Below are 25,740 nucleotides of genomic sequence, written 5' to 3' on the forward strand. Positions count from 1 at the left end.
TTCATGGGATCCAGAAATGGCTGTGAGGCTATTTTATCACTGCACCGGATTGCTTCCACGACAAGATTCTCTTTGGAATTCTGGGTACCTTTGCAGTAGTTGGGTATTGGCGGTAAACTTGGTGCCAGTTAAACACAGCCAGATTGCCTTGCTTGGGCCAGAGGGGCTGCCGATCCGCCGGAACAGCGCCAATCGCGACAAGGAGTTGGCGCTTTCGCCTCGTCCTTCCCGGTAAACGGAGCAGGAGTCACCTGCTCCTCCTCTTCATATCCCCTCCTCTCCTCTTTGCTTTCAGTACAGAGGGACTGAAGGAGATTGCCGACAGAGATTTGCCTTTGGCTTGCTTTCACTTTTGTTCTGTTTGCTGCAGCGACCCACGAAATCCCTCACGACTCACCGCATTTTCAGCGAACGAATTCCACGACCAAAACAATACACCCATTGAAGCTGGCCTTCGACTGCCAATACCCTTATAAATACCGCTAAAATGCCTCTCATGGAGACGGTCACTATAATCAACAAGTCCGGGAAAGTTGTTTCTACCGTATGTTCTCCGCGCTTCCCCACCTTGAAGCTCGACTAACTCTTTCAGGGTAAACACCTCGTCAACATCTTCAAAGAAGCCAAAGAGGCATACGAGGAGAAGAAAGCAGAGATAAAGTCCCAGCACTACGCACGATTGAAGCACAAGAATACGCAGAAGCTCATCCAAGTCCGCGAAGAGACACGGTCCAATGCTTCCTCTCGACATTCTCACCGCTCTCGCTCGCACTCCCACCGCCCAAGAGACAACGGCGAAGGGCCCTCTCGACCACCTCTCACCACACAAAACCTGACCCAAATATCTGAAGGCAGCGTAACCTCCTCCCGGCGGAGTCGCAGCTTGCACCATGGCTCTCGCAGAGCCCGATCACCACATTCCCCACGCTCCGTGCAGGGCTACAAAGCACCATACTTCGAGAACGCAGATATCACTCATCACCCCGGCATAATAAGACGACACACCGATATCCCCCCAGGCCCAACAGTCAGCGCCCTCTCCCGCGGGACCCTTCCTCCCCCATACGAATCCCAACTCGCCGCCCGACCCATTCACCGCGCTCACTCCAACCCCGATTTGCGGCACGAAAACATCGACATGAACCTCGCATACGGAGCCCTCCCCCACGATCTCCAAATGGGCGCCGTGACGGAAGAACAACAAGAGGCAGAGCTGAAAGCCACAATGACGAAGCTGGATCATCTGTTGTTGGAGGCGCACTGCTTACAGCATTCCGCAACGGCGATAATTGCGAATCTGCAAGCCAACCCCGAAGCGATGGCTGCTGTAGCTTTGACGCTTGCTGAGCTGTCTACCCTGTTGAGCAAAATGTCGCCGGGTATACTCGGTGCTCTCAAAGCCTCCAGCCCAGCGGTCTTCGCGCTTCTCGCTTCACCCCAATTCTTGATTGCTGGCGGTGTCGCGATTGGTGTTACAGTTGTGATGTTTGGGGGGTTCAAGATTATTAAGAAGATTCAGGCAAGCAACGAGGCGCGAAAGGAGGCGAATAGGGTCGATGAGGCGATGGTGTTTGATGGGCTTGAGATGGGGAGTATTGAGAGTTGGAGGAGAGGCATTGCGGAGGTGGAGGCGCAGAGTGTCTCGACGAGTGTGGATGGAGAGTTCATTACCCCTGAGGCGGCGAGACAGAGGAAGGAAAGAATTAGGGAGAGGAAGAAGGAGGAGAGGGATCATCATGCCAGGGCGGAAAGTGTGACGAGTGAGAGTACCATGAAAACTGCGAGGAAAACTGGGAGCGGGTCGACGGTTTGGAGAAAGAATTTCCCGAAGAGTTCATCGAGTAGAGTTGCTCCTTCTGAGAGTGGAAGGAGTGAGAGGAGTCGAAGAGAAGGGGAAGGCAAAGAGGTTATGGTTGTCAAGGAGAAGGAGAAAAAGAAGAAGAGCGCCTTGTCAGTGATCTTCAAAAAGAAAGATAAGGGGAAGGACAAAGATGGAAGCGAGAGCGGAAGTCATCGACCTAAGCTGGTTGAGCTGCGATGAAAAGAGTCTTGAATGAGAAAAGGGACGGAAAACACATCCACTCCTACGATTTATGAACGTACCTTTATTTCTTTCCTTTCTGCATAATATACTGGGCAGCAATGCACAACCATCTCATATTTTGCTCGCAATATATATCCTCAAGAATATATCAAATAATTTCCAGATCACATGAGAGAAAAAACATCGCCCCAGGAGAAACACTTTTGTCTCTCGCCCAGAGAAAGTCTCGGAGATTGAACCCTCCTTCCTCACTGTGATAAAACTCTCTTGCAACCATGTGCCAACGTGCCTGCCAACGTTATGTCTCACGCGCATCCCACTCCCCAAGCCCGCCGAGCCATGCCCAAGAATCCCTTCTCACCAATCACCCTTCCTTACTCACCAATCATTCATTCTGTGGATCCTCTCTACCCAATCCTCTCCCAGAGATCCAGAGCAGAAGAAATTTGTTGCACATCTGCTGAAATCTTGGTAAGTTCTTGGTCACCGCGTGTGTAAGCTCTCCGTAATTGCTCGACAAGGCGGGTACGGCGTTTGAGATCCACGGCAACGTGGCTTGTCAACCAGTCGTTCCCTTCCCCACCTCTTTGTCTCTGACTCTTACCCAAATAAGAGAACTTTGAGTTTGTTGCATGTTGAGATTTTTACTCTTTTGGACACGGCTTGGTTTGCTTGTTTTCAATTTCATTTCCATTTTTCGAGGGGAGTGTTTAGGTCACGTGCAGAGGAAGAGGTGATGTTCACGTGAAAGAGAAAAAGGATCGTCATCCCGCCACGCGCAACGGATCTCCACTCTTCGGCCTTTGAGCGGGGGTCAACGAAGTCGAAAATGGGGTGCGAGTCCGGGAGAGAACAGGTTTCGTATGGGTTGCCAAGGTCTTCCTGTTCACGACAAGAGGACGTTGGCCGTGATGCAGATGCGGATTCTGCTTATCGGACGAAGTGGACCTCTTTTTCATCAGATATCGGCTTGTACTCGGCGTATTGAGATTGTTGTGATAAGAGAAAAGAGGAGTGGGATTGATAGAAGAGCAGTCCTCCTGTGAGCTGAGGGTTGAAGCCATCGCCCTCCCATCCCCTCAACCTCTGCTCTGGCATCTTCAGCCGCCACCATGACCTTCAAACGTATCCGGGAGTACGTCTCCCACCCCTACGAACACCCTGGGGAAGGCAAATTGGTGCGAAAGATTGGTACATCTTGACATTCTCATTTTGTGATGATGGAGAGCTAACTGAAGGCAGATTTCTTCATCTTGACATTCTGCTGTTTGATGTATTTCACGAATTACCTGGATCGTTCGAACTTGGCAAATGCGTATGTGAGTGGGATGAAAGAGGAGTTGGGGTTCAAGGGGAATCAGTATAATCAGATTAATACTGTGTTTACTGTTGGGTATGTGTCGACGTCTCTTTTTGATTCGCACCTCTCGGATTTGATACATGTTTTCATTCACAACACAGAGCACCATGTTGACATTCAAAAGCTATGTGGTCGGCCAAGTGCCATCAAACCTCGCCCTCTACCACCTCAAACCCCGCATTTTCTTCCCAAGCATGATGATCATCTGGGGCGCGCTCACCATGCTCACTGCCGCCGTCCACAACCCGCGAGACATAATGGCAATCCGCTTCTTCCAAGGCATCGCCGAATCGTCCACTTTCGTCGGAACTCATTATATCCTCGGTTCTTGGTATACCGCTCGTGAGCTGGGCAAACGCAGTGGCATCTTCACCTCGTCCGGTCTGGCAGGGACAATGTTCGGAGGATTTCTACAGACCGCTATCAACAGCTCTCTGAACGGAGCAAGAGGTATGAGTGGATGGAGATGGCTCTTCATCATTGACGGACTCATCACCATCCCGATTGCAATTTACGGCCTGGTGCTCTTCCCCGACACACCATCCACAACCTCAGCCTTTTATCTCTCCTCCTCCGAACGAGCCCTCGCCATCTCCCGCGTCCCAGAAGTGCCCGAACGCCGACCATGGAACCTAGATTTCGTGAAAAGGGTCTTCAGTAGCTGGTATTGGTACGGTTTCGTCATGCTCTGGATCATCGCCGGCGAGACGGAATCATTCTCCTCCAATTCTCTGCTGGCACTGTACATGAAGTCTACAAAGCGGTACTCTGTTGCTCAGCTGAACAACTATCCGACCGGTGTCCTAGCTGTGGGAATCGTATCGACTCTCTTCTGGGCCACGTTGACTGACTTTCTGGGTGGGAAGAGATATCTGGTCGGATATTGGATCGGTATCACGGGCGTCGTGACAGCAGCTATGATACTTAATCCGCACGCTAGCACTGGCAGTATCTTTGGAGCTTATTACTGGGCTGGCACAGTCTATGCATGCCAGGCCACGTTCTTTGCATGGGCGAACGATGCCATGAGGTGGGAAGAAGACAGTCTCAGGGCGGTGGTTATTGCGAGCATGTAGGTGTTGGGGGGGGGGGAAACCCTTTCCTATTACGGCTGTTTCATGAGATTTTCTTAAGTTAATGTCCTCCCGAAACAATCTCAATTGAGCAATTGCTGACTCTCCCCCGTTACATAGGAATTGTGGGAGTAATGCTGTTAATGCGTGGTGGAGTATCTTGTTTTATTCAGCCAACCTTGCACCTAGATTTACGGTATGTGCCACTTCATTCCTCCTGTCGACCGTCAAGAAGCTGCACACGAAGGGGGAATATCTGGGTATCACGTGATGACATTGCTGACTTTCTGTACAGAAAGGTATGTGGGCTATGATTGGAACAAGTATTGCATTGGTGATTTGGACAAGTGGATTGTTGTATATGGCCACCAATGCCGAGAAGAAAAGAGTCACTAAAGCGCAGGTTGGGGATGGCAAAGAGGAGAACTTCAAGGCTGATGCGACCGGGGATATCAATGTATGAGTGTTGGCACGCCCTCAAGTCGGAGTTTGGAACGGAAAGACAGCCGGCAAAGGGTGCCATATGGTAATCAGTAGGACAATTAATCCGGAATCTCGAATACAACGACTCGGCATTCAACAACAATGATACTCCTCACGTGACAATTCCCACCCTTCCAATCTAGTTAGGTATCAAGCCCAAATGGGATCACCAACAGACTATTTCAAGTATCCTCAAATCAGCGTTTCCTTTATCAAAATATCGTCCCTTCTTAAAAATTTCCGAGGCATTTTCACATCGTTCCTGTCTGTGATTGGATTTCCATCATCTCGCAATCTTTCGCGTCTCTGTTCGCAACAAGTCGCATAGTTCGAAAGCTTCTCGTAAAAGAGACAAAAAGCGAACTGCCAGACGTCATCCAGTTCTCAAAGTACAGAGGTATTTTTCGCAATCTTGATCTGTTCTCTTCTTTCACTGTCCTTTGGAGTTCCATCCTCCCAATCGTTCAGTCCCAGACCTCGGCCACACTCTAAAAAAGAACAATCCTCCGAAGATCAGACCCTACCCTCTTGGTAAACTTTGACACTCTGCAATGCAGTCATTGCCTTCGGGATGTAACCGGTACGAAACCAGGGTCTCCATGCCACAGATCTGGCTTCTGGGCTAAGCAACGTTTCAGGGGACTCCAAACGATCGTCTGGGTTGTCAAGGTCGAAACATCGTTCCAATCGGTCGGGGATTTGGTGCAGGAAACCGAATACGATGCCAATCGTATCTTTGTGTGGGAGGATGTGCCGATGGACAAGGCAGAGGGGATCGACGGTAGGATGGAGGCGCTAATCGCATGAAGGGTGTAGGATGGAGAGCCAAGGTGTGTTGTCTTTTGGAATCCGAAGATCTGGATGGTTTGCATTGAGTTAATTCTTGGGAGGGCAAGGCATGCAGCTAAATGGTAGTTGAGGCTGTGCCCAGCGCTTCCATATATAAGAATATGACGCGCTCTCGAGTGCGGGTCTCTCTAGCATCAAACTTTCCTTTCTGGAGGCTGTACCGTCATCATTGGACTCTAAGTTACTACTATATATTCTTAAATATATCTCCTTTCTTTGAACAGGATTGGGTCCCTCAACGCATATCAGCAATGAAGTTCTCACGAGCCTTCTCCCTCTCCACTCTCCTCGCGCTCACTACCTCCACACTCATCCTCCAACCCCACCAATCAGCATCCGTCAACACACAACCCATGGCCTCAGCCGAAGCCGCCGCCTCTTCCAACGGTTTCTCGACTGAGTTGTTGTTGGGGAGGATGGGTGGCTTATGTACTGAATTCCTTGTGAGTAGGAACACCAAGGCATTGTAGCGATTTGAGCAAGGCTGCACACAACATATTCCCATCCTTCGCTGAACTATTTTTCTCATTTGCCAATGGGTATCATAGTATCTTGATGATAGACCTTCCGGCCGAAACCGCCTTAGAAGTCAAGAACTTGACCATGATGCACGCTATCCTACGACGACATAATGTGCTACCTACGAGAAGACGAAGGTTCTGGGTCTCGCCAGTCATACTCATACTCGCCCTGAGACAAACTATATCTCCCCCATTGATTACAGCGCGTATCCCATGCCCATTCACTCCAAGCCGATGTAGATGGGGTAGATGTACCAGCTTCGCTTGGTATATTTGTCCCCCAAGAGCATAACCAAAATTTACATCGTCCAAAAATCTGACATTTCTGCTCAGGCTTTACAAGCATGATCCAATACTTTTGTTATTATTCCCTGTCTTGACAGTATCGTAAAACCCTGGCCTGCCTTAATAGCGACTTTTCCAGCTACAGGGCCATTATCGCAGATCAAGATGGCGCAAATTTTTGTCTATAGTCTGGCCGTCGAGTGGCCCCGTAAGAAATTCTTGAGACAAAGCGAGACTTGAGGGAATCGAGACATTATAGGGTACGGCATAAACAGATATTAGCACCATATGCCACACTGGTTTTTCTTGGAGGAAAAGACCTACCAATTGTCGGATCTCGGCTTCCACAGCCGCCCAGAAGTCCACTGCTTGAGTCAAATTGTTTGTGATATCCTTCTTCATCTGTTATTAGGCCCGCGAAGAGACTTTGAGGTATTGCGCTGCAGATAAGACCAACCCGTGTGAGGGTTTGGGGGTTGTTGTGGGTGACAGTTGTGACAGCTTGCAACAATTCAATTTTTATTCGGGGATTCATGCAGCAATACCTATTTGGAAAGGCCACCGAGCGAAGGTGCCAGTCGCCAGTAGAATAGCTCCTGGACTATTTGGTTGGATTGAAGGGCCCAATTTTGTGTAAAGTCATTGTACTATTGTGCGTACAACTATTACCCTAGAAAAGATGTATTCTCGGCCTACTGTTTTTTATGCGTTTTAGGCCGTTTGACTTTTCAAACCTAGAATGCTCTCTAGAATTTGCTATAGAACGTGATTAATTGATCTGTGCTAGCCTGGCAGAGTATTAAAGCAGTATCTATTTCACTGATACAGAGTTACCCTCAAGGTATAATTTTACTAGGGTAATAGCTGTATTTCGGGTGTGAAGACTGAATGTTGAGAGCTTTCGGTGAAAATTAGAAATTGCGGTTTTCTTTGAAACTGCCAAGATTACGAATTTGTACGGAAAGCCGTAAGGATCAGAAGACCAAGCGGACTTCAAACTCCGCACCACGCACGCTTTACCCACCAAAAAAACATACTATGTTCCTCCCCCCTCCTCTTTTCCTAAGCCTCTACTACTACTTAAAATATGTACTCTCTCTCTCTCTCTTTAATCTCTCTTTTTATGTATATAAGTATAGGGGTAGGAGAGGAGGGATGTTGGGGGGAGGGGAGAGGGTGGGCGAGTAAGTTAAAAGTGAAAAGTGCTTCGAGACACGTGAGTCGCGAGGAAAAGGAAACCCTATAATTATAGGCTTCTCATTGCTAAATTTTAGGGCGATAGTCGCTAAATTATAGGCTACGGGTGCTAAAAAATTAGTACCTAACTTTTTGCTAGGGTGCGTTACAAATTTTCAGTGGGTACCCCTCGCGGTGGCCCCCGCCCATATCGCCCCTCTCCTACCACTATACTTATATATAGAGATAGAGAAGAATTAAAGAGAGTAAATATTTTAAGTAGCAATAGAGGCATATGGAGGGGGGGGGGGGGGCGTGGGCGTGGGCGTGGGCGTGGGCGATTTTTGATGGGGTAAAGCATGCACGTGCCTAGTGCGAAGCTCGAAGTTTGCTTGGTCTTCTGATCCTTACGGCTTTCCGTACCAAGATTTTCTGGCGAAGACTCACACTCGGCAGACTTTGCAAACACTTCTCGCCCTTTACAAATGAAGACAATGCAGGATTCTAGGAAACTATAGCTCGACTCCCAAATACTTTTCAGCCTTGTGAATCAAAGGAAGTTGTCCGTTCTCTCCCAGCCAAGAACGAGGTACAGCGCCAAGAGATTGCGAACACGGCAAGGTATCTTGTGCAATAACTGAAGCGGCCAACCAAGACGCTGGAGAATGAAATCCCACAGGGGTACAGATAGCGCTGCTGCCGCTGAAAGATAAGGATTGCGGGGTAATGCGTGAGTCTTAAATCTTATTTCAACTTCAAGTGAAGACTTCCTCCTTCATAGTTTTCTCAAGGTATATCCTCACTTATTTTTTTTTGGCTCTAAGCCAAGGAATCTACCGTTCCATCGCTCGTAGAGAAGTTCGATGAGGTGCAGACTTTTGCGCATGACGATACAATATGCTCAGCGAAGCAATCGACCAATCGCTCATGCACAAGGCCTGCGCCAGCGACGGGTCCCCCGTTAGGCTGCCTTGCAGGGCGATTCTCAAGCGCTTACCATCCAAGCCGAATGTGCTGCACGGGATGGATCGGCTGATCACTCGAGGTCCTCTTTGAAGCAACTGCTTTTGTGAAAGGGCGGTTCGGATTGCTGCCGCGCTGCGTGTCTCAGGCATCTATTCACGATGAATGCTGGAGCCATTCGAGGTGTGTGGACGGGAAAAACCGAGACCAACGACTTCAGGTGCCAATGCCAAATTTTTCCTGTACTGTCACGTTGCAGTGTTGCAGCGTGGCTTCTACCGAGAACAAATGTGGTGGACCGAGTGGCCTTTCCTGTTGCTATTTATGCATCTTGAGTTGTTTGGCGAGTCAGCCTCAGCCATGTTGTACCACATAAGCAATGCACAGGGCTTTCTTTGCCGCTCGACGGAACTTTCCTGTGCAGTGAGCAAGTTCAGCTCTTTCCGGCACCCGAAAAGTTATCCGATTTCCCGAATCGGCTCTTCTTGGCGCATTGTTGCTTCCCGTTTTGCTCATTCTGTTCCGTTGGATTGGTTCTGTTCGATGGTAAGCACAAGAATATATTGTTCGTTTTTGTTTGGCTAATGCTTTCCATCTAGCATGAAGTTGGGCTGCTGTGCTCAGAATGGTCGATGAATTAGGCAAATTTGACAGAATCAATGAATTGATGAGCGGAGAAAGTATTGGCAACAAAAGTAGTAAATTTGGTATTCCTTGACGCAACTTCTGCATTATGTTGCTCTAGCTTTCATCACCAGTTTGAGAAAGAGATTGAGACTTTAATGCGAAAAAAGTCAAAAATATGATATTTTTCTCTGATGTTATGAGGTTCTGCCGTTCAATTCCTTCTTTCCAAACCCGTCCATTTCTACCTTGTGTCTCACAATCTCATCACAGGTTGATATTGATTGTCACCGGCCCAGTGAAGTCAATCTCTCCAGCACAGATCTGCATCTAAAAACAAAAAAGAATTCATGTCAGTTATGAGATCATTCTAGTCATGAGGGCCAACTTACCCCATTGGTATTGATACAGCAGATTGTTGTAGAGCTACAAGATGTGGAGCTGGCAGGTCCGCAAACTTGCGAAGCCCCACTGCCGCTGCAGCAGTATGGAGAACCAGAATTGCAAAGATTCTGGGCAATGGGCTTCTGCTTAGGACAGTTTGGATTGGGAGGTGGTGGAGGTGGAGAAGGAGGGCCTCGAGGCTCCGGATTTGGGTGAGGCTCACGGCTTTCAAGCTTAGGACCGTCGGCGATTGGCGAGCTGTTTGTATCCGGCTCTGCCAAAGGTATGGCCAGACCAGTGGTCAGGCACAGAGTGAAGAGAGCAAGGAGAGTTCTGCTTTGGAGACGCATGGTGACTTGAGAGACTTGCAAGCGTTGGCTGTTTTTGAAATTGAAAAGCAGATGAAGGAGTTTGGGTAAAATTGATTCTTGATTCTTGCAAGAGTTATGGGTGGCAGCAGTTGAAGTAATACCAAACGCCAGCTATTGACGGAGGGGAACATATGATCTAAAGTTAGATACGAGACCGGCATCAAAAGGTGACGGTGGCTTTCATCCAACTTCTTAGCTCGGTCAACTGTTCCACAGTAAAATCAGATCCAGCGAAGTTCTTCACAAGCACGAGGTCTGGATTTCTTTTCGTGATGTTCTGATGTGGGCTGATGGATTTGTGGCTCTCAAGCAACATAAACGATCAAACCTGTCGCTACTACTCAGCCTCGCTTCCACTCAACTGAAATTGGATTCCGAGTTCAGTTGAGCGGGAAGAAGCCAATACACACCCTCCACTTGATTGGCCTGACGTAAAAGAAATCATACTCGATGCAGTGACTCGTCTAGTTTGGGATTGCATTCAATAGATCCGCATTAGCGGGACGGTTTCAAGATTCAAGAAGAATCGACAGGTACAGCTACCCCGCGGTCCCCGCAGGGAAACCCTGTCTCGTTCCCAAGCTTCCCGCTAATCTGCGATTGGCCCGGATTGTCTATGAACACGTCCCGAAGGGCTGGGCGGCCCTTGCGGCAACACGTGAAATGACGACCACTTGCTAGGATACTTCGGATGGACGGCATTTTTCGGGAAAACAACCACCTTCGGCACCCTCTGCTTCGTTAAGACTTTCAGTGGCTTTGAAGTCAATGACTGAACTAGTCAAGCAGCCTGTAGGAGAGTCAATATGACACATCAAGAATGAATAAATAACCTCTTTAATTGACATCAGCGGCTTGTTGCAAGTCAGATCTAAGGTCAGAGCCTTTTTTGTTCCTCCCCAACTTAGTCACTGGGAACAGGGCAAACTAGTAGAGCGAGAGTCTTAGAATGAGGCTCGCAGAGCTGTTAATGCCACCAAGACGCGCTAAGCAAAACCTATTCCTGAGTTCGGAACTTTTACTCCTGTGATTATCTGCTTCCAACTATAATGGCGCCAACAAGCATTCTCGGGATTTTATCCGGAGGGAACTGCCTCTAGCCGGCTTGGTATCTCGAGCGTTACCAGACTGCAAAAGCAACGGCCTCCTCCGCAGCTCCCTACATCATCTTCACCCTATCACCTAAAGAAATCCGATCATACCATTTCAGCCGCGCATGTGAAAGCATGCACGGCAGGGCTGGCGTCGCGGCCATCCATGCGAAGCGAAGCTGGACTGCTCGCTCCTTTGGATGAAGATTATCTAATAAGTCTGTGGCTCTAGACTCGCTGGTTCAACCAGCCTGGTTGAATCATAGCATTGTGAGGAGTAATAAAATACCGCAATTTCAGGTTCGCTTCGCCTCTCTTTGCCAATAGAATTCAGAAGGCTTTCGTCAGGCACGAATGAATATGTGGGTTGTGAGACCAACAATGCGGGATACGACTTCAACAGACGCGGGAAGTCTCCGATGGACTGAGATTCATTTGATTCTTCTAAGCCATCCTTCGCGATGGCTTGCTGGTAGCGGCAGCAATCTCATGACACGAAGAAGCTGAATTCGAAACCATGGACCACGATGCAAAGGGTTGGAAGACAAGATTGGAGGAAATATCCGTGGCTTTCCACATCACTCTGTAGGCAGATGAGAACACCCTCCACCATGCACGCTCTATCCAATATTGGACCGTTCGCATCATGACATCTCAGGGCTGAGAGCGGGGAAGAAGACGACAGCTCATGAGACCAACATATCGACGGCACCTTCCAAACGCCATCCTGTCCACGTCCTCGATCGTGGTGACGAGACATGAGCTGAATCTGCAGACCACAACACGGACAGCGGGGTCTGAGCATGAGGAGGTGTTGGAGGGAAAGTATCAGGCGATTTCAGTTTTGAAATCCGAGAGGCTAGGAATTTTGTCTATAAAAGGGCAGCTTCCCCTGCTTTGATCACCATCAGCAAGCATCAAGCACAGCAACCAGCAACACAATCAAACAGAACCAACCACTTTCCAAAACTTCAAACAATCTTTCAAAATGCAACTCACCAGCGTCTTCACCTTCATTGCTCTGGCCATCGCTGGCGTCTCAGCCATGCCTGGCAACAGCCACCCACCCCCAAAGCCACCCCCACCTCCCCCATCTCCTCCTGTGATCAATCATCAAGTCGTAAGCATATGTTTGCAACTGTATTTCAGCATCATCAAGGCTCCATCTAATTGTCAATACCCTTTTAGAACTACTGCTCCTCGGGAGACCCTTACTGCTGCGCCCCGTCGAGCACGGATGGCAGCAAGTCAGGCACCACCTGTGTTAAGTCCACCACGCAATGCAACTCCGTTTCCATCTGCTGCAACAACGCTGCTACTGGTGGATCCAACGCCGTAAGTAACTCTTCACCCACACCAATACTTCTCCACTTGTTTTGTATTACGTTCCCCTCATACCCATGAAGAATTCTTCGTCCGCCAACACCGCCCCAGGTCTGCAGTGCAGCCATATCCTATTCCACATACATAGCCACAACCATCTCCAATTTCCCCCCCTTCCGCACAACTACCACTGAAGCAGCAGCAACAATATCAACGATTTCAAGTAAAACGGAAGCAGCTAACACTTCCTCGACATCTAGGCCCAGTCCTGCACCTCCACCAGCTCTCTCCTGCAGCCCGTCATCTTCATCTAAGCGGCTACTGCTTCTGGCATCGCTGTTCATCCTCTTCGTTTGACAGCCACTTGCTGCAGTCTTGAGTGCTCCCGTAATCCTGTAGCCCAAACGAAAATTCAATGTATGAGGATAACGCAATATCTGGGTTCGGACTTTGGTTATGATTGGTGCCATGATGAATGAATTCTGTGGAGGAAACACGCTCTTTAGGATTTGTTTCTAATTTATCGGATTTGGATGTGATAAGTCTGTGGTCGTTGAACTTGCTTAGCTGGTCAAGGTGCACTTTAAAGGAGCTTGACTGGATTGTGAAGTTTGATAAGCAATATTATACCTGTGGAGAAAATTCATCTTTCATGCCTTTGACGTGACCCTACGTTCTGATGCACGAATTTTGCCTTGAAATTCTGCACCGATTTCTCCGTGGAGGCGCAAGAAACAGCGCCGATGCAAATTCGCACGAGATGCACAGCCGAGGAGAAACAGGGTTTGGGGAAAGGGAGTTCACTGATGTCGCCTTCTCAATTATACTATGTATCAAATATCTTAGACCTACCCAGACTCTTTCTGGTTTGTGAGGTCACTTGGCCGCCTTCGATGGTTCCACCGAGATATTTTAGTCTATAACCTTGCCATGGCTGATGTCTCTTTACCTAGACAGCCTTGTGTGCTAACTTCTTATCAATTCTTAGGCACTTGTCCCTTCAAGTGTGCGACTTACCGCTTACTGTTGACCAACTATGGCACCAGGCTGCAATTGCCCACCACTCCCTCGCGATGCCACTGAACCGGGAGTTTGAGCATCACCATCTCAACGTCCAAAGCGCTACCGCCACATTTAGACATGAATACCTTGACTTTGATCGTCTCGTGAACCTTAAGTTACGTTCGATATCGAACGTGCAACCATACTCGCCCAGGAGGGTTTCGTCACGTGATACATCCCTTTTGCGTCCGCTTTCGCATTCACTTTTCCATTTATCAATGTTGGGGACGGCGGAGGCTTCATGTCCATCACTGGCGACGCAACTCGCTTTGTTGCTGTCGGGCTACCAGGCGAGGTACTTCGTATCGTCGAGGACGCGACTGAGCTCGCCGAATCGTTCGTTTTCTCACTTCTCTGTGAGAAGGTCGAATGTACAGAGCTGATCAGAGTGCTGGAACTGCTACCAGGGTCTCTGTTAATAGTCGGCCGTATCGGTGTAGAAGGTCTAACAGGAAGAGGTACTCGACTCGGGCGTCTTTGGAAGTTACCAACAGCAGTGTCGAGACCTAGATTTTGCTGTGATCTGCCGTTGGGGTTAGGCATCGGGTTGGCATTGCTAGTGGGATGCAAAAGTCCATAGTTCCTTCCTCTGCCTCTGTTTTGAGAACGCGGTCGATTTTTCGATCTCACTTCCATAGCTCTTAGTGTCTCTTCGAGTCCTTTCCGTATTTCGACCTCTCGGCTGTACTTTTCTTGCAAGGCTCTGTATTGATCGCCGGCATGTTTTCGTTCCTTGTCTATCCGCATTTGCCAGGTAGAGTTGCTCAATTCAAGCTCGTCTATCCTTTTTTGCTTCTCACTGGTTTCGGCTTTTAATTGTGCAATCGTGGCCGCCGAGTTGACATTGCCTTCGCAAACAGATATGAATTTATTGTCTGGATGATCTGTCAGCATTTAGATAATTCAGGAGACTTCCAACTTACGTATAACCTTGGAAAGATAATCGTTCTTTTTATGGCAACAGGAGAGATGATAAATCTGATCTAGCCCCCCAAGCTCTGAAAGCCGTTCGTTCACTTGGCCTGCAGTCGGTCGCTCGCCTGGCTTGTATTTGAGCATACTGTCAATGAGTCCGATGAGATGTTTTGCATTGAAAGAGGGGTCTTCTTGATTCTCGAGGGCCGCGGCCGTGGCGTTCTTCTGAAGGTCGAGCAAGTATCTGCGTAACATCTCATATTTTCGGTCCCAGTCACGTTCCCTCATTATTCTCTCAAATTCATCCAACGACTGGCTATAAAGTACTGCAGCGACGTCGAGGAAGATGAACCCTAGCGACCAAACGTCTGCTGGGGACATATGGTGATCTTCTTCGTCATGGACTTCGGGGGCCAGCCATGATAACGTCCCTTGTCTGGTACAAGTTATGCTGTCTTCAGTTTCCTTTACATCTCGAGCAATGCCGAAGTCTGCCAAGTATACTCGTCCAGGGCTCAGCAGTATATTTTTCGGCTTCAAATCCCTATGCCGTATACCCTGCTGGTGGACGTACGCGACCGCTTCCGTTATGCAACCAAGTGTTTGTTGTAGGAAACCTAGGGCTGTAGCAGATCTGGGAACAGCATTCGGTTGCTGAGAGAGGTTTCGAAGAAGAGCAAGGTCCTCAATTGAACCAATTTCCTTCAGCCCCAACCCCGCCAGCCTTAGGAAAGCATCTTCTTGATCCGCACATGTACCTGATCGAAATTCATCGATGTCCTCAATGAACTTGCTTAAATCGCATACGGCTACCGGGTACAAGAGAATGTATAAGTCGTTGCGCTTGACCGTGTATGTCCCAACCAATTTCAGTATGTGATTGTGTGCGAGCCGTTCCATGGCATGGGCTTCCTCCCGGAGCTTCTCCATCGGTATCCCGCGTTTTGGCTTGACACTGCAGTATAATCAGCAATAAAATGGGGACTAGGGGAGACAGTTGCTCACAGTTTCCGAGCCATCGTAACTGTCTTATAAGTTACCCGCTCCACAACTCCATAGGAACCACTCCCCAACACTCTATCCTGCGCTCGAATCGTTTTGTGATCTGCCCATTGTACCGGATGCTTTCCAACACCGGACCAGTGGCCCTTCGATCGTTCCCATTCTTCAATCTGCTTCTCTTCGCGGATGGCAGTTGCGGGGTGGTGGGTCGCAACGAGGTGCCAGCCGTCGTCAACTCCAATCTCCGCCATTGCCGAGACGATCCGCAGCACGGTCCAACGATGGAATTTAAATTTATATCAACTTCAACTAATTATTGTCTTCGTCGTCGGAAAAGAAGTTTAGTCAAGGAGCAAGCCTGTTGTTCTGGATTCAAGAGGTTAAGAAGCTGAAAGAAGGTTTCATCTGCACAGCCCCATTTTACCGCTGATTCTTCGTAATTGAGGCGGAGTCGTGCGTGGTGGCTGACCCCATGCATCCCCACTAATCGTTCAGCGCTTCCCACCTAGTCTCGTTTAGTGACACTCACTAGGTAAGGGCCACCAATAGGCAAAGCACACCAATACGATTAATTATTTAGGAGTTATCAAGTGCTCAAGAAGGGTAGTCAAGAGGAGAGGCATGTAATATCGGATACAATCTATCCGCAACATGAACTCGTCGCTTCAGTTAACAGGAAATAGTGTCAAGCACAGGCAATTGATCGTTAAACAGCACCTAGCGGGGCTTTAAACAGTGCACAATGCTTTGTGGAGAAATACTTGTCGATATAGGCGAACGTTCCCACGAGAGAGCCTTAGCTACTTTACAAATGGACGGGCATTCTTGTAGATTAATCACCACTCAACTATATAGATAGCTTTCCATTGAGACCACCGTTGCATCCTAGAAGCTTTCCATCGTTTGTGACATGAAAGAAGCTGATACCGCTTCTGATGTTGTCTACTTTCGCCCCTTTTCTCCTCGCTTACGTCGGTGCTGGGTAGGGATGGCATAAGTATGGTTTTAGGAAGACCAATATTATATATGTATAAAATATGGGTTCTAGACCAATATTATTTATTATATTGGGTATTTTTAGATATTTTTACTAATTAGGCTAGAACCTGCTCCCAACTAATAAAATTAGCTGAAACGTGTCACGTGCAGACAGAATTTCGTACGATGGTTCAAACTTCTCTTTCTTAATATTATTAATTAATCAGGAAGCCATCCACAACAATGCAACCATGCCACCTTTAACTAATCGGAATGCCTCGCACGCTGATCGCTATACGTCTAAGCAATTCACGATAATTTATCCTACAGCTGGTTGCGGGTTTCGAACGCCTAAGGGCCAGTGCAAGCACTGCACCAGTAAACCCAAGTCCTGGAATCCAATACTCCATCAAGCACCTCATTTACTCGATTGCAAGGGATATAAATAATGGCTAAAGGATAATGGTACAGATTCGGTATCTGCGACCAAGAAGCAGCCTACTTTGAACGATTGGTTTGCCACGACAGACTCCACTGCAGAGGAGCTTTTTGCACTCGCAATCTATACTTCAACTTGTAGCTTCTCCACCTTCGAAACTCCTGAATGGAAAGCCTTCTTTACAAAGCTTAATTTCAAAGCTCCTGGACGTAAAGCTCTTGCTGGGAACCTCCTTACTCGTTGCTACGAAAAACTCAAAGCAGTCGTTTACGGTATGGCCGATACGGCATCCCACATTCAAATTATTACCGATGGCTCGTCGAATATTGGAAAACAACGCGTCGAAAATACATCCTTCTTGGTTAGTGGCATATCATATTATTAGAGTTCAGTAGCTATTGGAGCAGTCAAAGCAGGAGCGGACTGGATAGTGGATAATGTGATCAAGGGTGCCAATGAGATTACTAGAAACTCGCTCCATTAATAGACGTCTTTCTCATCTAATACTTATAATATATAGCGGAAAGTATGGAAGGTCTTAAGCGTACGCCCTGTTTGTAAATACGTTCTCTCTATACCATACGATTCCCATAGTATTTAACTTATCTTTAAAGATCTTCTCTTCCCCGGTAAAGCCGACGATGGTTCGCAAATTATTACTGTAATTAGTAAGTTCTTTAAAGACTTCTCTAATAAGATCGTCTCCTTCTTCTCCTCCTCCGACAAATAACTAGCCTATTTACGAGAAGCTATGGTTATATATGGTGGAATCGTTACTTTAATTACTACGGTACCAACTCGCTAGGGCACTCAAGTACATTAAATCGCATCTATTAACAAGTCCTCCGAAGCCCTCAAATCATACGCCGAACGCCCTAATAACGATAAATCAAAGCCTATTTCGATTAAGCCTCTGCTCCATAAGACAAACAAAGCATGGCAGCAGAGTCGAGCTTTGGAGGTTCTCCTTGAGCCTATTTATACATGGCAAAAGATGTCCGAATCGAATAACTCCACGCTTGGGAAGGTCTATATACGGTGGCTATAATTGAATAAGCATCTCCAGAGGTTCAGAAGACAGGGTACTGGCATATGGGCGGAGGAAATCAATAATTACTGCTCTCGCAAAGGCAGAGGTAGATGGAACGATCGAATCAATCAACAAGTTCTTCCCATCCATCTAGCGGCCTATATACTCCTTCCGGCGAACCACAATGCCTTCCTGACGCCCGAAATTCAGAAGTAAGCGGACGATTGGATAATAGAGAAGACAGGTCCAAAAGGGTTCCATTAATGGTATTAATATCGCAAGAAGCAAGGGAGCTTTGGGCCATTAAATAATTATTGGGTATACTTTGCAGAAAATCCGATCGCTTTTTGGGAAATCTCAGTAAGATATTTTAAATATATCTACATCTTTTACTAATTTTTTACAGGTTACCCTTTCTCCAGAGCTTTCCAAGCTAGCCCTCGATTTATACCATACCACTGCAAATTCAGTAGCCTCTAAACGAGCCTTTTCTACTATGAACTTCCTATAATCGAAGATGCGAAATCAACTATTAATCGAGATAATAAATATGCTCTGCTTTATTTATATTAATATACGATTAATTCGTTCAGCAATAAAGCATAAGGATATAGACAAGGAAGCGGCATTACTTACGGAGTTAATGGCGGAGATACTATTGAATCAGGAGGACGATATAGTAGTAATAGATAATATTAATGGAGAGGAGGATGAGACTAATATATGGGTTAATATTAATATAATAGATACTTAAATATCTGGAGTTTTATTCCTCTCTTCAAGCTTTTTTCCCTTAATTTCTTGCACTAATATTACATAAACACCATAATATTAGTATAAAAATTATGCATATAATATTGGGTATTTTTTTCCAACCCTAGTGCTGGGAAACCATAAACGAGCGCCTCTTTGTCCTAGTCTGGGCTCAGCGCAGCTCGACTTTAAAAAACCACTGACTTGTGCTTCGCAACACCTCTGGATTCCTCGATAGATACACGGAAGTGGCTTGCAGACGCGCGAAATGGCCTAATGTTCTGAAGTCCCTTCTCCGCGAGGAATTCGCTTCCAGCACTATCGTGAACGAAACATAAATTCTATACTCCTTGATTGTGTTATTTATACTTCCGAGTACATTTAGTCAGCCTTTCCCCCCTCGATATGGCAGGGGCATTCTCGAGAATTTTGGAAGTAGTAGCTAAAAATTGTAATTCCTCGTGAAATAAGCGAAAATACAGAACTTAACTCAGGTTGATTGAGAAAAGGGGCTGGAAGTGTTTACTACCAAACCTCCATGCCCGAAACCCTACCAGAGGGCCTGATTGCTTCCTATAGCACTTAATTCCTGCTTGAATATCATAGTCTCACTGATATTGCCGTAATCTATATCGTGTTCTATGCCAATGCTATTACTCTCAGTTGAAACTTCATGGCTTGCGCAATGAGGAAAGTGGGGTTGCGGGATTACCCTGCAGATCGGGCACGCAATCTCACGCCATCGACGATATCATCGATGACAGAAAATTCCCTCACACCGTGTTACACGTCTTCACTCATAAACAACTCATGATTATATGACCATTGTTGTTTGAAAGTTTATCAAGAGCGTCATGGGAGCCACTCTCACTCAAACGCAACCAGACATCTCCTACCATCCCGACTTCGAGAAATATCAGATACGCACTGAGCGGCTGAAAGCCGTCCGAGCACCCAACTCTGATCTCCCGGCTGGGTTTCCAGAGCAATTAACAGGGCCATTGGTGTGGGAAAAGAAAGATTTCTTGGACGAAAGAGAATGGACATTCTCATTAAACGAGTCGCATCTCGAAGAGATCCAGAACGCCTTACAGCATTTCAAGTGCAGGTTCCCTTAGGCCCCAGCACCACATACTCTCTCAGGGATAGCATATACTGATTTCAATTACAGCACTAAACAAGCTAATTGGTTATGTGTCCCAAACGACCTTCCCCCTGCCCACTCTCTCCCCCATCCTCCGTCAGCAAGCACACGCTCTCTCCTCTGGCCGAGGTTTCTTTGTTCTACGAGGTCTCCCGGTCGATAACTATACCACTGAAGAAAGCATCATAATTTACGCCGGCACCTCTTCTCACATTGCTTCCAACCGGGGCCGGCAGGACAATAAAATCATTGACGGACGCAAACAATCCTCAATGTTGAATCACATTAAAGATCTGTCCAAGACGAAAGAAGCCGGAAATATCGGTGCTCCCGCTTATACGACCGATAAGCAGGTATTTCATACGGATGCAGGAGATATTGTGAGTTTGTTTTGTTTGCAGACCGCGGAGAGGGGAGGCGAGAGTAAGCTGGCGAGTAGTTGGAGGGTTTATAATGAGTTGGCGAGGACGAGGCCGGATTTGATTAAGACTTTGGCTGAAGATTGGGCTTTTGATGGGTGAGTCACAAATTTTCTCAAGACTCGGAGAATTCTTGTTATTAAAAAGATGTAAGGTATGGGAACAAGGAACAACCATACACAGTCAGGCCTCTCCTTCACTACACGCCTGCGACAGAGAAGAATCCGGAGAGGGTAGTGATTCAGTACGCTCGTCGCGGCTTCACGGGGTTCCTGCATCTGCCGAGAAGTTCAAATATCCCGCCGATTACGGAAGCGCAAGCTGAAGCTCTTGATGCATTGCACTACCTTGCTGAAAAATTCAGTGTTTCGCTCGATTTTCAGAGGGGAGATGTGCAGTATATAAATAATTTGAGTATATTTCACGCCAGAGATGGATTTGTTGATGCTCCTGGGGGAGAGTAAGTTGTCGTAGTTCAAATGGGAGAGGAGACAGCTGACGTTTTCTCAGGAGACACTTGCTGAGACTTTGGTTGAGGGATCCGGAGCTTGCGTGGGAGACGCCAGCTGCGCTGAAAACTCGCTGGGATGAGCTTTATAAAAATGTGACGGAGGAAGAACAAGTGTTTCCGCTTGAGCCGAGGATTCGAGGTGGTGCCGGGAAAGCATGATTGTATGATTTGGAAGTGTTGATATTTCTATTATGAATACTCTGGGTACCCTGTCCCAAGACTTATCTAAATCTATTCTATCCCATTCACTCATTCTTCACATTGACAAGTCTTGTAATACTCGTCCCATCACTCAACACCTCGACTTCTTCCTCAACTCTATATCCGTACCATTTCGGAATGGCAACAAAAACCAAGTACCAGTACAACACTCCAAACAATAGTCTATTTCATGTCAGCACCAACTTTCTCATAACCATAAAGCGCGCAGAACTCACATCCCAATCCCAACAATGGCATAAGTAGCATAAAAGAACCCCACATCAGCCCTCCCATCTTTAGGCGGGAAAAATGGCGCCGCAATCAGCGCCAAGCAAATCACAATTCTCAACCACACAGCAGGTAACCAAGCCTTGAATGGTCTCTTCAAATCACTTCTCTTCCTCCTCAGCCAAAGAAGACCCAAGGCGGTTGCAAAGGCCATAAACTGTCCGGGATATCCTTCCACGTCTAATATGAAGTTGTACACGTCTCCTCGTGGCGGGATGGCGATGACGAGGAAAGAAGGGATGTAGTGTACGATCAAGCCGCCAAGTGGTGCACCGAAGGGCTTTGAGGAGGAGAGGAGCCGGGAGTAGGGGAGGAAGCCTTGGCGGGCGATTTCTTGGTTGACTCGAGCCTGTGCGAACTCTGGTCAGAATGTACCTTACAAGAAAAGGGGTGCAGGAGCAATAATTTTCAAGTACCAAGGTGAAAGTCACAACCATTACATTCCCTGCTGCGGAAACCGCGATCGCAAGTGGTAAGACGATTCTGCCGAAATCCTTTCCAAACACATAGTCGAAGAACAGGGCGGCGATGAGTTCACCGCCTTCCTTCACTTGATCGAGTGGGACGACGACGAAGTAGGCGAAGTTGACGAGGAGGTAAAGGAGGCATGCGGTGGCCAGAGAAGCGAGCGTAACCGTTTTTAATGTCCGAACTGGATCCTTGACTTCGTTGAGGACGTTGTTGATGTTGCCAAGACCGGCATAAGAATATGAGACTTTGAAGATTGCCGTGGACAAGGTTCCCCATCCCCAGTTCGATTCTTTCCACAATCCATCCCAGGAAAGTTGCGATGAAAGATTCTTGACATCTCCTCCAGTATTTACTCGGAACAGCACGACGTATATCCCCGTCAACGCCATAAACAAGATCAGTCCCACCTTAATCCACCCCAAGAAGTTCTGAATCCGAATACCAGCCTGCAGGAAGCAGCCATGCACAACCGTGATCACCGTCAGTAACCCGAGAGCTAGACTCTTCTGTGAGAACTCCGTGACTTCATACTCAAAAGCATAGAGAATATACTCTCCGAACACAATACAATTACTCGCCGTGAACCCCAACAACACAGCCTGTACCGCCACCAATGTGCTTGCAAAAAATCGCGGATGTTGATACGTAAATTCGAGATAAACCTTATCACCCCCCGATCTTGGAAGCATGCACCCATATTCGAGAGTTATCATCATGCTACATCCTGCGAGCAATGCTCCCACCACCCAGAGGAGGAGGGCAAGACCAACGGATCCGGTGGTTTTCACGATCGAGCCGGGCGTTGCGAAGATTCCTGACCCGATGACGCGCGAGATGACGAGGATGTAGGCGCTGGACTTGGAGAGGTTGCGTCCTAGGACTGCGGTTTCCGGCAGCACAGCATCTTCAACATATCGACTGGGCTTGGTGGTTTGCGTTCCTGACTCTGAATCGAATGGGGTCGAGGAGGATGAAAGAAGTGGCTGTTCTGCTGAAGCATCAGGATCGTATATGGGGGTCATTTCGGAACTATCTCCCGGTTTATTTCTATCGTTTGAAGCCACTGGAATTTGCTCGATATCAACAATTATATCTCGATACTAGGGTTTTTGCTTGGAGTCTGTACTTACGTGTGGAGATAGTACCACGCGACGTGAGATGGATGAGCAAGTGACCAGAAAGGGCGAAATATCATGAAGTGAGAGCGCAGTCCGAAACTCCACATGTCTCTGCTTATCAAAGAAAGCTGCTTATTAAATCCGCATAGAGTCCGCAATACTTTGTGCATATGATGCGTATCTCGAAGTGTGGTTGAAGTTGTGCATCACATCTGTAATCAGGACGAAACTTACACCTCATCCCGAAATCTCCATAATAGTTCGCCATCACCGCGCCACAAAATCCCAGCAAATCAGAAACATATTACCAAGCGTGCGATGATGCAATCACTCTCGTTGCAACAGAAGAGGGAAAATGGTGGCGTCTTCATTGGTAGAGCATCACGAATGTGTTCTCACCAATTGCGTGCTTGCCCCACAACTCCAACCACGAGAGTGCGGGGATCGACCACGAGGCTTAAAATGACTGTTGCTTTGAAATCAGTGATTACATTTCACTGTTCCGAGGTGTAGATATGGGTTGATATAGAACTTCGAGCTCTGCCTCGAAAGTGAGACATTCAGAATTCAGAGAGAAATAACGAAGTCATCAGATAAAAGCCCATACTTCTTCAAGCGAGAACAAAATGGCTTCGGCAGCAGTTCAACACCCTCTTGGCTCCGAGCATTTCGGAACTACCAACGACCACTACGGTCAACCTACTACAGCGGTGAACTCCAACCCGAAGAAAATCTCATACAAACCCCGTGATGTCACCACAATTTTCAACTACTTCAAAGACAATGAAGACGGAAGTCCTCCTCACCCATCCTACGTCGGCCAACCAGAAACCTACTACAGGCCCACCGTCCCATTGCAAACCACAGTTCACGACATCCGTGGATCAGAAGACAAGTACACACTCGATACAACTGGTTTCCAAGTCGTGAAGCATGAAAGTGACGAAAAAGATTTTGCGGATGATGGACATATCAAAAGCGTCTATTATCCCGAGATTGAAGATATTTTGAAGAAAGCGTGAGCACTCATCTCCACTCTCAAAAACTGCAAGAACAGAAAGCTTACGAGAACCAGAACCGGCGCCTCCAAAATCTTCATCTTCGACCGTAGGTGTTGGGGAGAAGTCCTTTCCCATTTTCGACTGTTTCATGAGATTCTCCTAAGACAATACCCTCTCCCAAAACAACCCTAATTGAGCAATTGCTGACTTTCCCGTTACCCAGATACCATCCGGCGCGAATCCGCTGATTCCCGCGCCAGCACGCAAGATGAGGCCAAGAAAGTCACACTCCGAGGTCCAGTCCAACGCGTGCATATCGACCAATCCTACGCCGCCGCCCCTCAGCGCGTAGTCCACCACATCCCATCCGAAGCCCTCGAACTCCTAAAAGGCCGCTACCAAATCATCAACGTATGGCGGCCCATCAAAACAATCCTGAAAGATCCCCTCGGAGTCGCAGAAGCAAATTCGGTGAAAGATGAGGATTTGGTGCCGGTTAAGTTGATATATCCCGATCGCGAGGGGGAGACATATAGTGTGAGACCCAGTGAGGGGCATACGTGGCATTATTTGAATCAGCAGACGCCGGGGGAGGTGCTGCTAATTAAGTGTTTTGATAGTAAGACGGATGGCAAGGCGCGACGGGTGCCGCATAGTGCGTTTATTGACGAGGAGAGGGAGAATGAGGTGACGAGGGAGAGTATTGAGGTTAGGGCTTTGGTTTTTAATGAGAATGATAGGGAGTAGGATGTTGGATGTGCAAGGGGAACCTGGGATGGACGGGTTTGTTTGTGAGGCTGGGACGCTATGTGTGAAATCGAACTTGGTACCATTCATTAATTGAGCTTCTGATCGTTATGTTAAAATGATAGTGTGGCGCACCGGGACCCGTTCCACAAGACGCATTCCGGCCGGTCTGAGAATAAAATCTGACATTCCAAAGCAAGGAAACCAACAGCAACGCGGGTATAGAACGCTCACACTCCCTCAACACTTCTACTCAATAATGAACCTCGCCTTCCCCTTCCCGTTCGCATCAGGGTTCAACGTCGACTTGTTCCAGTTCGAACCACCCTCATCAGCCGCGCCATCCACCCTGCCCCCGATCGTCTGCCCCGGCTGATGCGCATAGCTAGCTGGCCGATTCATCTCCGTCGTATCCCTCGCCGTATTGTAATTCTCAATCACCTGCTGTATAACATGGTCCAACTCCTCGCTCGTAAATGCATCCTTCGGCATAACCGCCAGCCTGATGTCTGTCTCCTCGATGAAATCCTGAACTTTGCGCAGTTGGTATTCGTCCTTCCTCAAGCGATCCGGAAGTCCTTGTCCTTTGAGCAACGCAAGCACACCTGCAGTGCTGGTGTTCACAATACCCAAGACTGTGATGGCCGTAGGGTGCAGTTTCGATGAGGGTCCGAGACCTGCGAGTGTCGCGCCGATCACGACGTTGGCCCCGATTGCGAGGTAGTAGAGCCCTTCTACAATGTGGTATTGGCGGCTCTTCATCGTTGCATTCTTGATGACTTCCGCGTAGAGACCGTGGGCACTCTTTCGGGCGGCCTCGAGGTCTTGCGGGCCGCTTACGCCTTTGTTGATCCCGATCGCATTGCGAAATCTCGTGAGGTTGGTCTCTTCGGCCGGGTTTGTTGAGGGGTGTCCGACGTCGACGAGGAGAGGCGTTTGTTCGTTTGTCATCGTGAGTGATGAGGGGAGATTGAAAGCAAGGAGATGCTGTTGAGGGAGGAGATGCTGTTGTGAAGGGAAGGGGTGCTGTTGTTGACGAGAGGTGAAGGTGACGATGGTGAAGGTCGGGTCAGGCTTCAGCCTTGTTTGGGTTCAGCCGCACTCAGCCACATTT

General features: G+C 47.8%; 10 protein-coding genes across 10 annotated transcripts; 5 read left to right on the top strand and 5 right to left on the bottom strand.

The window, feature by feature from the left end:
* The first annotated feature begins 44 nt into the window (after positions 1-44).
* K444DRAFT_659698 (uncharacterized protein) lies at positions 45-2,226 on the top strand. The gene is made up of 2 exons (XM_024886376.1): positions 45-544; positions 593-2,226. The coding sequence occupies exons 1-2, from the start codon at positions 488-490 to the stop codon at positions 2,039-2,041; spliced, it is 1,506 nt and encodes a 501-aa protein (XP_024742380.1). The 5' UTR covers positions 45-487; the 3' UTR covers positions 2,042-2,226.
* Positions 2,227-2,752: 526 nt separating this feature from the next.
* K444DRAFT_608068 (pantothenate transporter-like protein) lies at positions 2,753-5,063 on the top strand. Its single transcript, XM_024879299.1, has 5 exons — positions 2,753-3,235; positions 3,287-3,437; positions 3,529-4,476; positions 4,598-4,673; positions 4,773-5,063. Exons 1-5 carry the CDS (start codon positions 3,157-3,159, stop codon positions 4,938-4,940), a joined length of 1,422 nt encoding a protein of 473 aa, XP_024742381.1. The 5' UTR covers positions 2,753-3,156; the 3' UTR covers positions 4,941-5,063.
* Positions 5,064-9,130: 4,067 nt separating this feature from the next.
* On the bottom strand, positions 9,131-9,512 carry K444DRAFT_608069 (uncharacterized protein). Its single transcript, XM_024879300.1, has 2 exons — positions 9,354-9,512; positions 9,131-9,300 (listed from the first exon to the last, which is right to left on the bottom strand). Exons 1-2 carry the CDS (start codon positions 9,484-9,486, stop codon positions 9,188-9,190), a joined length of 246 nt encoding a protein of 81 aa, XP_024742382.1. The 5' UTR covers positions 9,487-9,512; the 3' UTR covers positions 9,131-9,187.
* Positions 9,513-9,567: 55 nt separating this feature from the next.
* On the bottom strand, positions 9,568-10,169 carry K444DRAFT_659700 (uncharacterized protein). Its single transcript, XM_024886377.1, has 2 exons — positions 9,771-10,169; positions 9,568-9,708 (listed from the first exon to the last, which is right to left on the bottom strand). The coding sequence occupies exons 1-2, from the start codon at positions 10,110-10,112 to the stop codon at positions 9,646-9,648; spliced, it is 405 nt and encodes a 134-aa protein (XP_024742383.1). The 5' UTR covers positions 10,113-10,169; the 3' UTR covers positions 9,568-9,645.
* Positions 10,170-12,042: 1,873 nt separating this feature from the next.
* K444DRAFT_181526 (uncharacterized protein) lies at positions 12,043-12,942 on the top strand. Its single transcript, XM_024870816.1, has 3 exons — positions 12,043-12,344; positions 12,413-12,559; positions 12,808-12,942. Exons 1-3 carry the CDS (start codon positions 12,213-12,215, stop codon positions 12,859-12,861), a joined length of 333 nt encoding a protein of 110 aa, XP_024742384.1. The 5' UTR covers positions 12,043-12,212; the 3' UTR covers positions 12,862-12,942.
* A 778-nt stretch (positions 12,943-13,720) lies between these two features.
* K444DRAFT_519260 (kinase-like protein) lies at positions 13,721-15,777 on the bottom strand (the record flags this gene model as incomplete). The annotated part of the gene is made up of 3 exons (XM_024873938.1): positions 13,721-14,484; positions 14,533-15,479; positions 15,530-15,777. 3 exons carry the CDS (start codon positions 15,775-15,777, stop codon positions 13,721-13,723), a joined length of 1,959 nt encoding a protein of 652 aa, XP_024742385.1.
* A 3,728-nt stretch (positions 15,778-19,505) lies between these two features.
* On the top strand, positions 19,506-21,042 carry K444DRAFT_608074 (Clavaminate synthase-like protein). Its single transcript, XM_024879301.1, has 4 exons — positions 19,506-19,830; positions 19,898-20,387; positions 20,444-20,749; positions 20,800-21,042. The coding sequence occupies exons 1-4, from the start codon at positions 19,581-19,583 to the stop codon at positions 20,957-20,959; spliced, it is 1,206 nt and encodes a 401-aa protein (XP_024742386.1). The 5' UTR covers positions 19,506-19,580; the 3' UTR covers positions 20,960-21,042.
* On the bottom strand, positions 20,796-22,788 carry K444DRAFT_703252 (amino acid transporter). The gene is made up of 3 exons (XM_024888062.1): positions 21,706-22,788; positions 21,238-21,638; positions 20,796-21,184 (listed from the first exon to the last, which is right to left on the bottom strand). The coding sequence occupies exons 1-3, from the start codon at positions 22,780-22,782 to the stop codon at positions 21,046-21,048; spliced, it is 1,617 nt and encodes a 538-aa protein (XP_024742387.1). The 5' UTR covers positions 22,783-22,788; the 3' UTR covers positions 20,796-21,045.
* A 716-nt stretch (positions 22,789-23,504) lies between these two features.
* K444DRAFT_703256 (uncharacterized protein) lies at positions 23,505-24,793 on the top strand (the record flags this gene model as incomplete). The annotated part of the gene is made up of 3 exons (XM_024888063.1): positions 23,505-23,896; positions 23,954-23,985; positions 24,103-24,793. The coding sequence occupies 3 exons, from the start codon at positions 23,505-23,507 to the stop codon at positions 24,624-24,626; spliced, it is 948 nt and encodes a 315-aa protein (XP_024742388.1). The 3' UTR covers positions 24,627-24,793.
* K444DRAFT_553480 (uncharacterized protein) lies at positions 24,486-25,683 on the bottom strand. Its single transcript, XM_024876618.1, has one exon. It carries the CDS (start codon positions 25,575-25,577, stop codon positions 24,876-24,878), a length of 702 nt encoding a protein of 233 aa, XP_024742389.1. The 5' UTR covers positions 25,578-25,683; the 3' UTR covers positions 24,486-24,875.
* Between the last annotated feature and the right edge of the window lie 57 nt (positions 25,684-25,740).

This window comes from Hyaloscypha bicolor, assembly GCF_002865645.1.
Source record: "Hyaloscypha bicolor E unplaced genomic scaffold K444scaffold_16, whole genome shotgun sequence".
Classification (NCBI taxonomy): Eukaryota; Fungi; Ascomycota; class Leotiomycetes; order Helotiales; family Hyaloscyphaceae; genus Hyaloscypha; species Hyaloscypha bicolor.

Bases quoted from the DNA above. Each gene is read 5' to 3' on its own strand.
- K444DRAFT_659698 (XM_024886376.1), top strand. From the start codon at position 488: ATGCCTCTCATGGAGACGGTCACTATAATCAACAAGTCCGGGAAAGTT. The intron at 545-592 runs GTATGTTCTCCG...TAACTCTTTCAG, and splicing joins CCGGGAAAGTTGTTTCTACC to GGTAAACACCTCGTCAACAT.
- K444DRAFT_608068 (XM_024879299.1), top strand. From the start codon at position 3,157: ATGACCTTCAAACGTATCCGGGAGTACGTCTCCCACCCCTACGAACAC. The intron at 4,477-4,597 runs GTAGGTGTTGGG...CCCGTTACATAG, and splicing joins GCGGTGGTTATTGCGAGCAT to GAATTGTGGGAGTAATGCTG. The intron at 4,674-4,772 runs GTATGTGCCACT...CTTTCTGTACAG, and splicing joins ACCTTGCACCTAGATTTACG to AAAGGTATGTGGGCTATGAT.
- K444DRAFT_608069 (XM_024879300.1), bottom strand. From the start codon at position 9,486: ATGCAGAAGTTGCGTCAAGGAATACCAAATTTACTACTTTTGTTGCCA. The intron at 9,301-9,353 runs CTAGATGGAAAG...TCTTGTGCTTAC, and splicing joins CACAGCAGCCCAACTTCATG to CATCGAACAGAACCAATCCA.
- K444DRAFT_659700 (XM_024886377.1), bottom strand. From the start codon at position 10,112: ATGCGTCTCCAAAGCAGAACTCTCCTTGCTCTCTTCACTCTGTGCCTG. The intron at 9,709-9,770 runs GTAAGTTGGCCC...TTTTGTTTTTAG, and splicing joins GCTGTATCAATACCAATGGG to ATGCAGATCTGTGCTGGAGA.
- K444DRAFT_181526 (XM_024870816.1), top strand. From the start codon at position 12,213: ATGCAACTCACCAGCGTCTTCACCTTCATTGCTCTGGCCATCGCTGGC. The intron at 12,345-12,412 runs GTAAGCATATGT...ATACCCTTTTAG, and splicing joins CTGTGATCAATCATCAAGTC to AACTACTGCTCCTCGGGAGA. The intron at 12,560-12,807 runs GTAAGTAACTCT...CTCGACATCTAG, and splicing joins CTACTGGTGGATCCAACGCC to GCCCAGTCCTGCACCTCCAC.
- K444DRAFT_608074 (XM_024879301.1), top strand. From the start codon at position 19,581: ATGGGAGCCACTCTCACTCAAACGCAACCAGACATCTCCTACCATCCC. The intron at 20,388-20,443 runs GTGAGTCACAAA...AAAAGATGTAAG, and splicing joins GAAGATTGGGCTTTTGATGG to GTATGGGAACAAGGAACAAC. The intron at 20,750-20,799 runs GTAAGTTGTCGT...ACGTTTTCTCAG, and splicing joins GTTGATGCTCCTGGGGGAGA to GAGACACTTGCTGAGACTTT.
- K444DRAFT_703252 (XM_024888062.1), bottom strand. From the start codon at position 22,782: ATGACCCCCATATACGATCCTGATGCTTCAGCAGAACAGCCACTTCTT. The intron at 21,639-21,705 runs GTACTTGAAAAT...GAGTTCGCACAG, and splicing joins TGGTTGTGACTTTCACCTTG to GCTCGAGTCAACCAAGAAAT. The intron at 21,185-21,237 runs GTGAGTTCTGCG...GACATGAAATAG, and splicing joins GCCATTGTTGGGATTGGGAT to ACTATTGTTTGGAGTGTTGT.
- K444DRAFT_553480 (XM_024876618.1), bottom strand. From the start codon at position 25,577: ATGACAAACGAACAAACGCCTCTCCTCGTCGACGTCGGACACCCCTCA.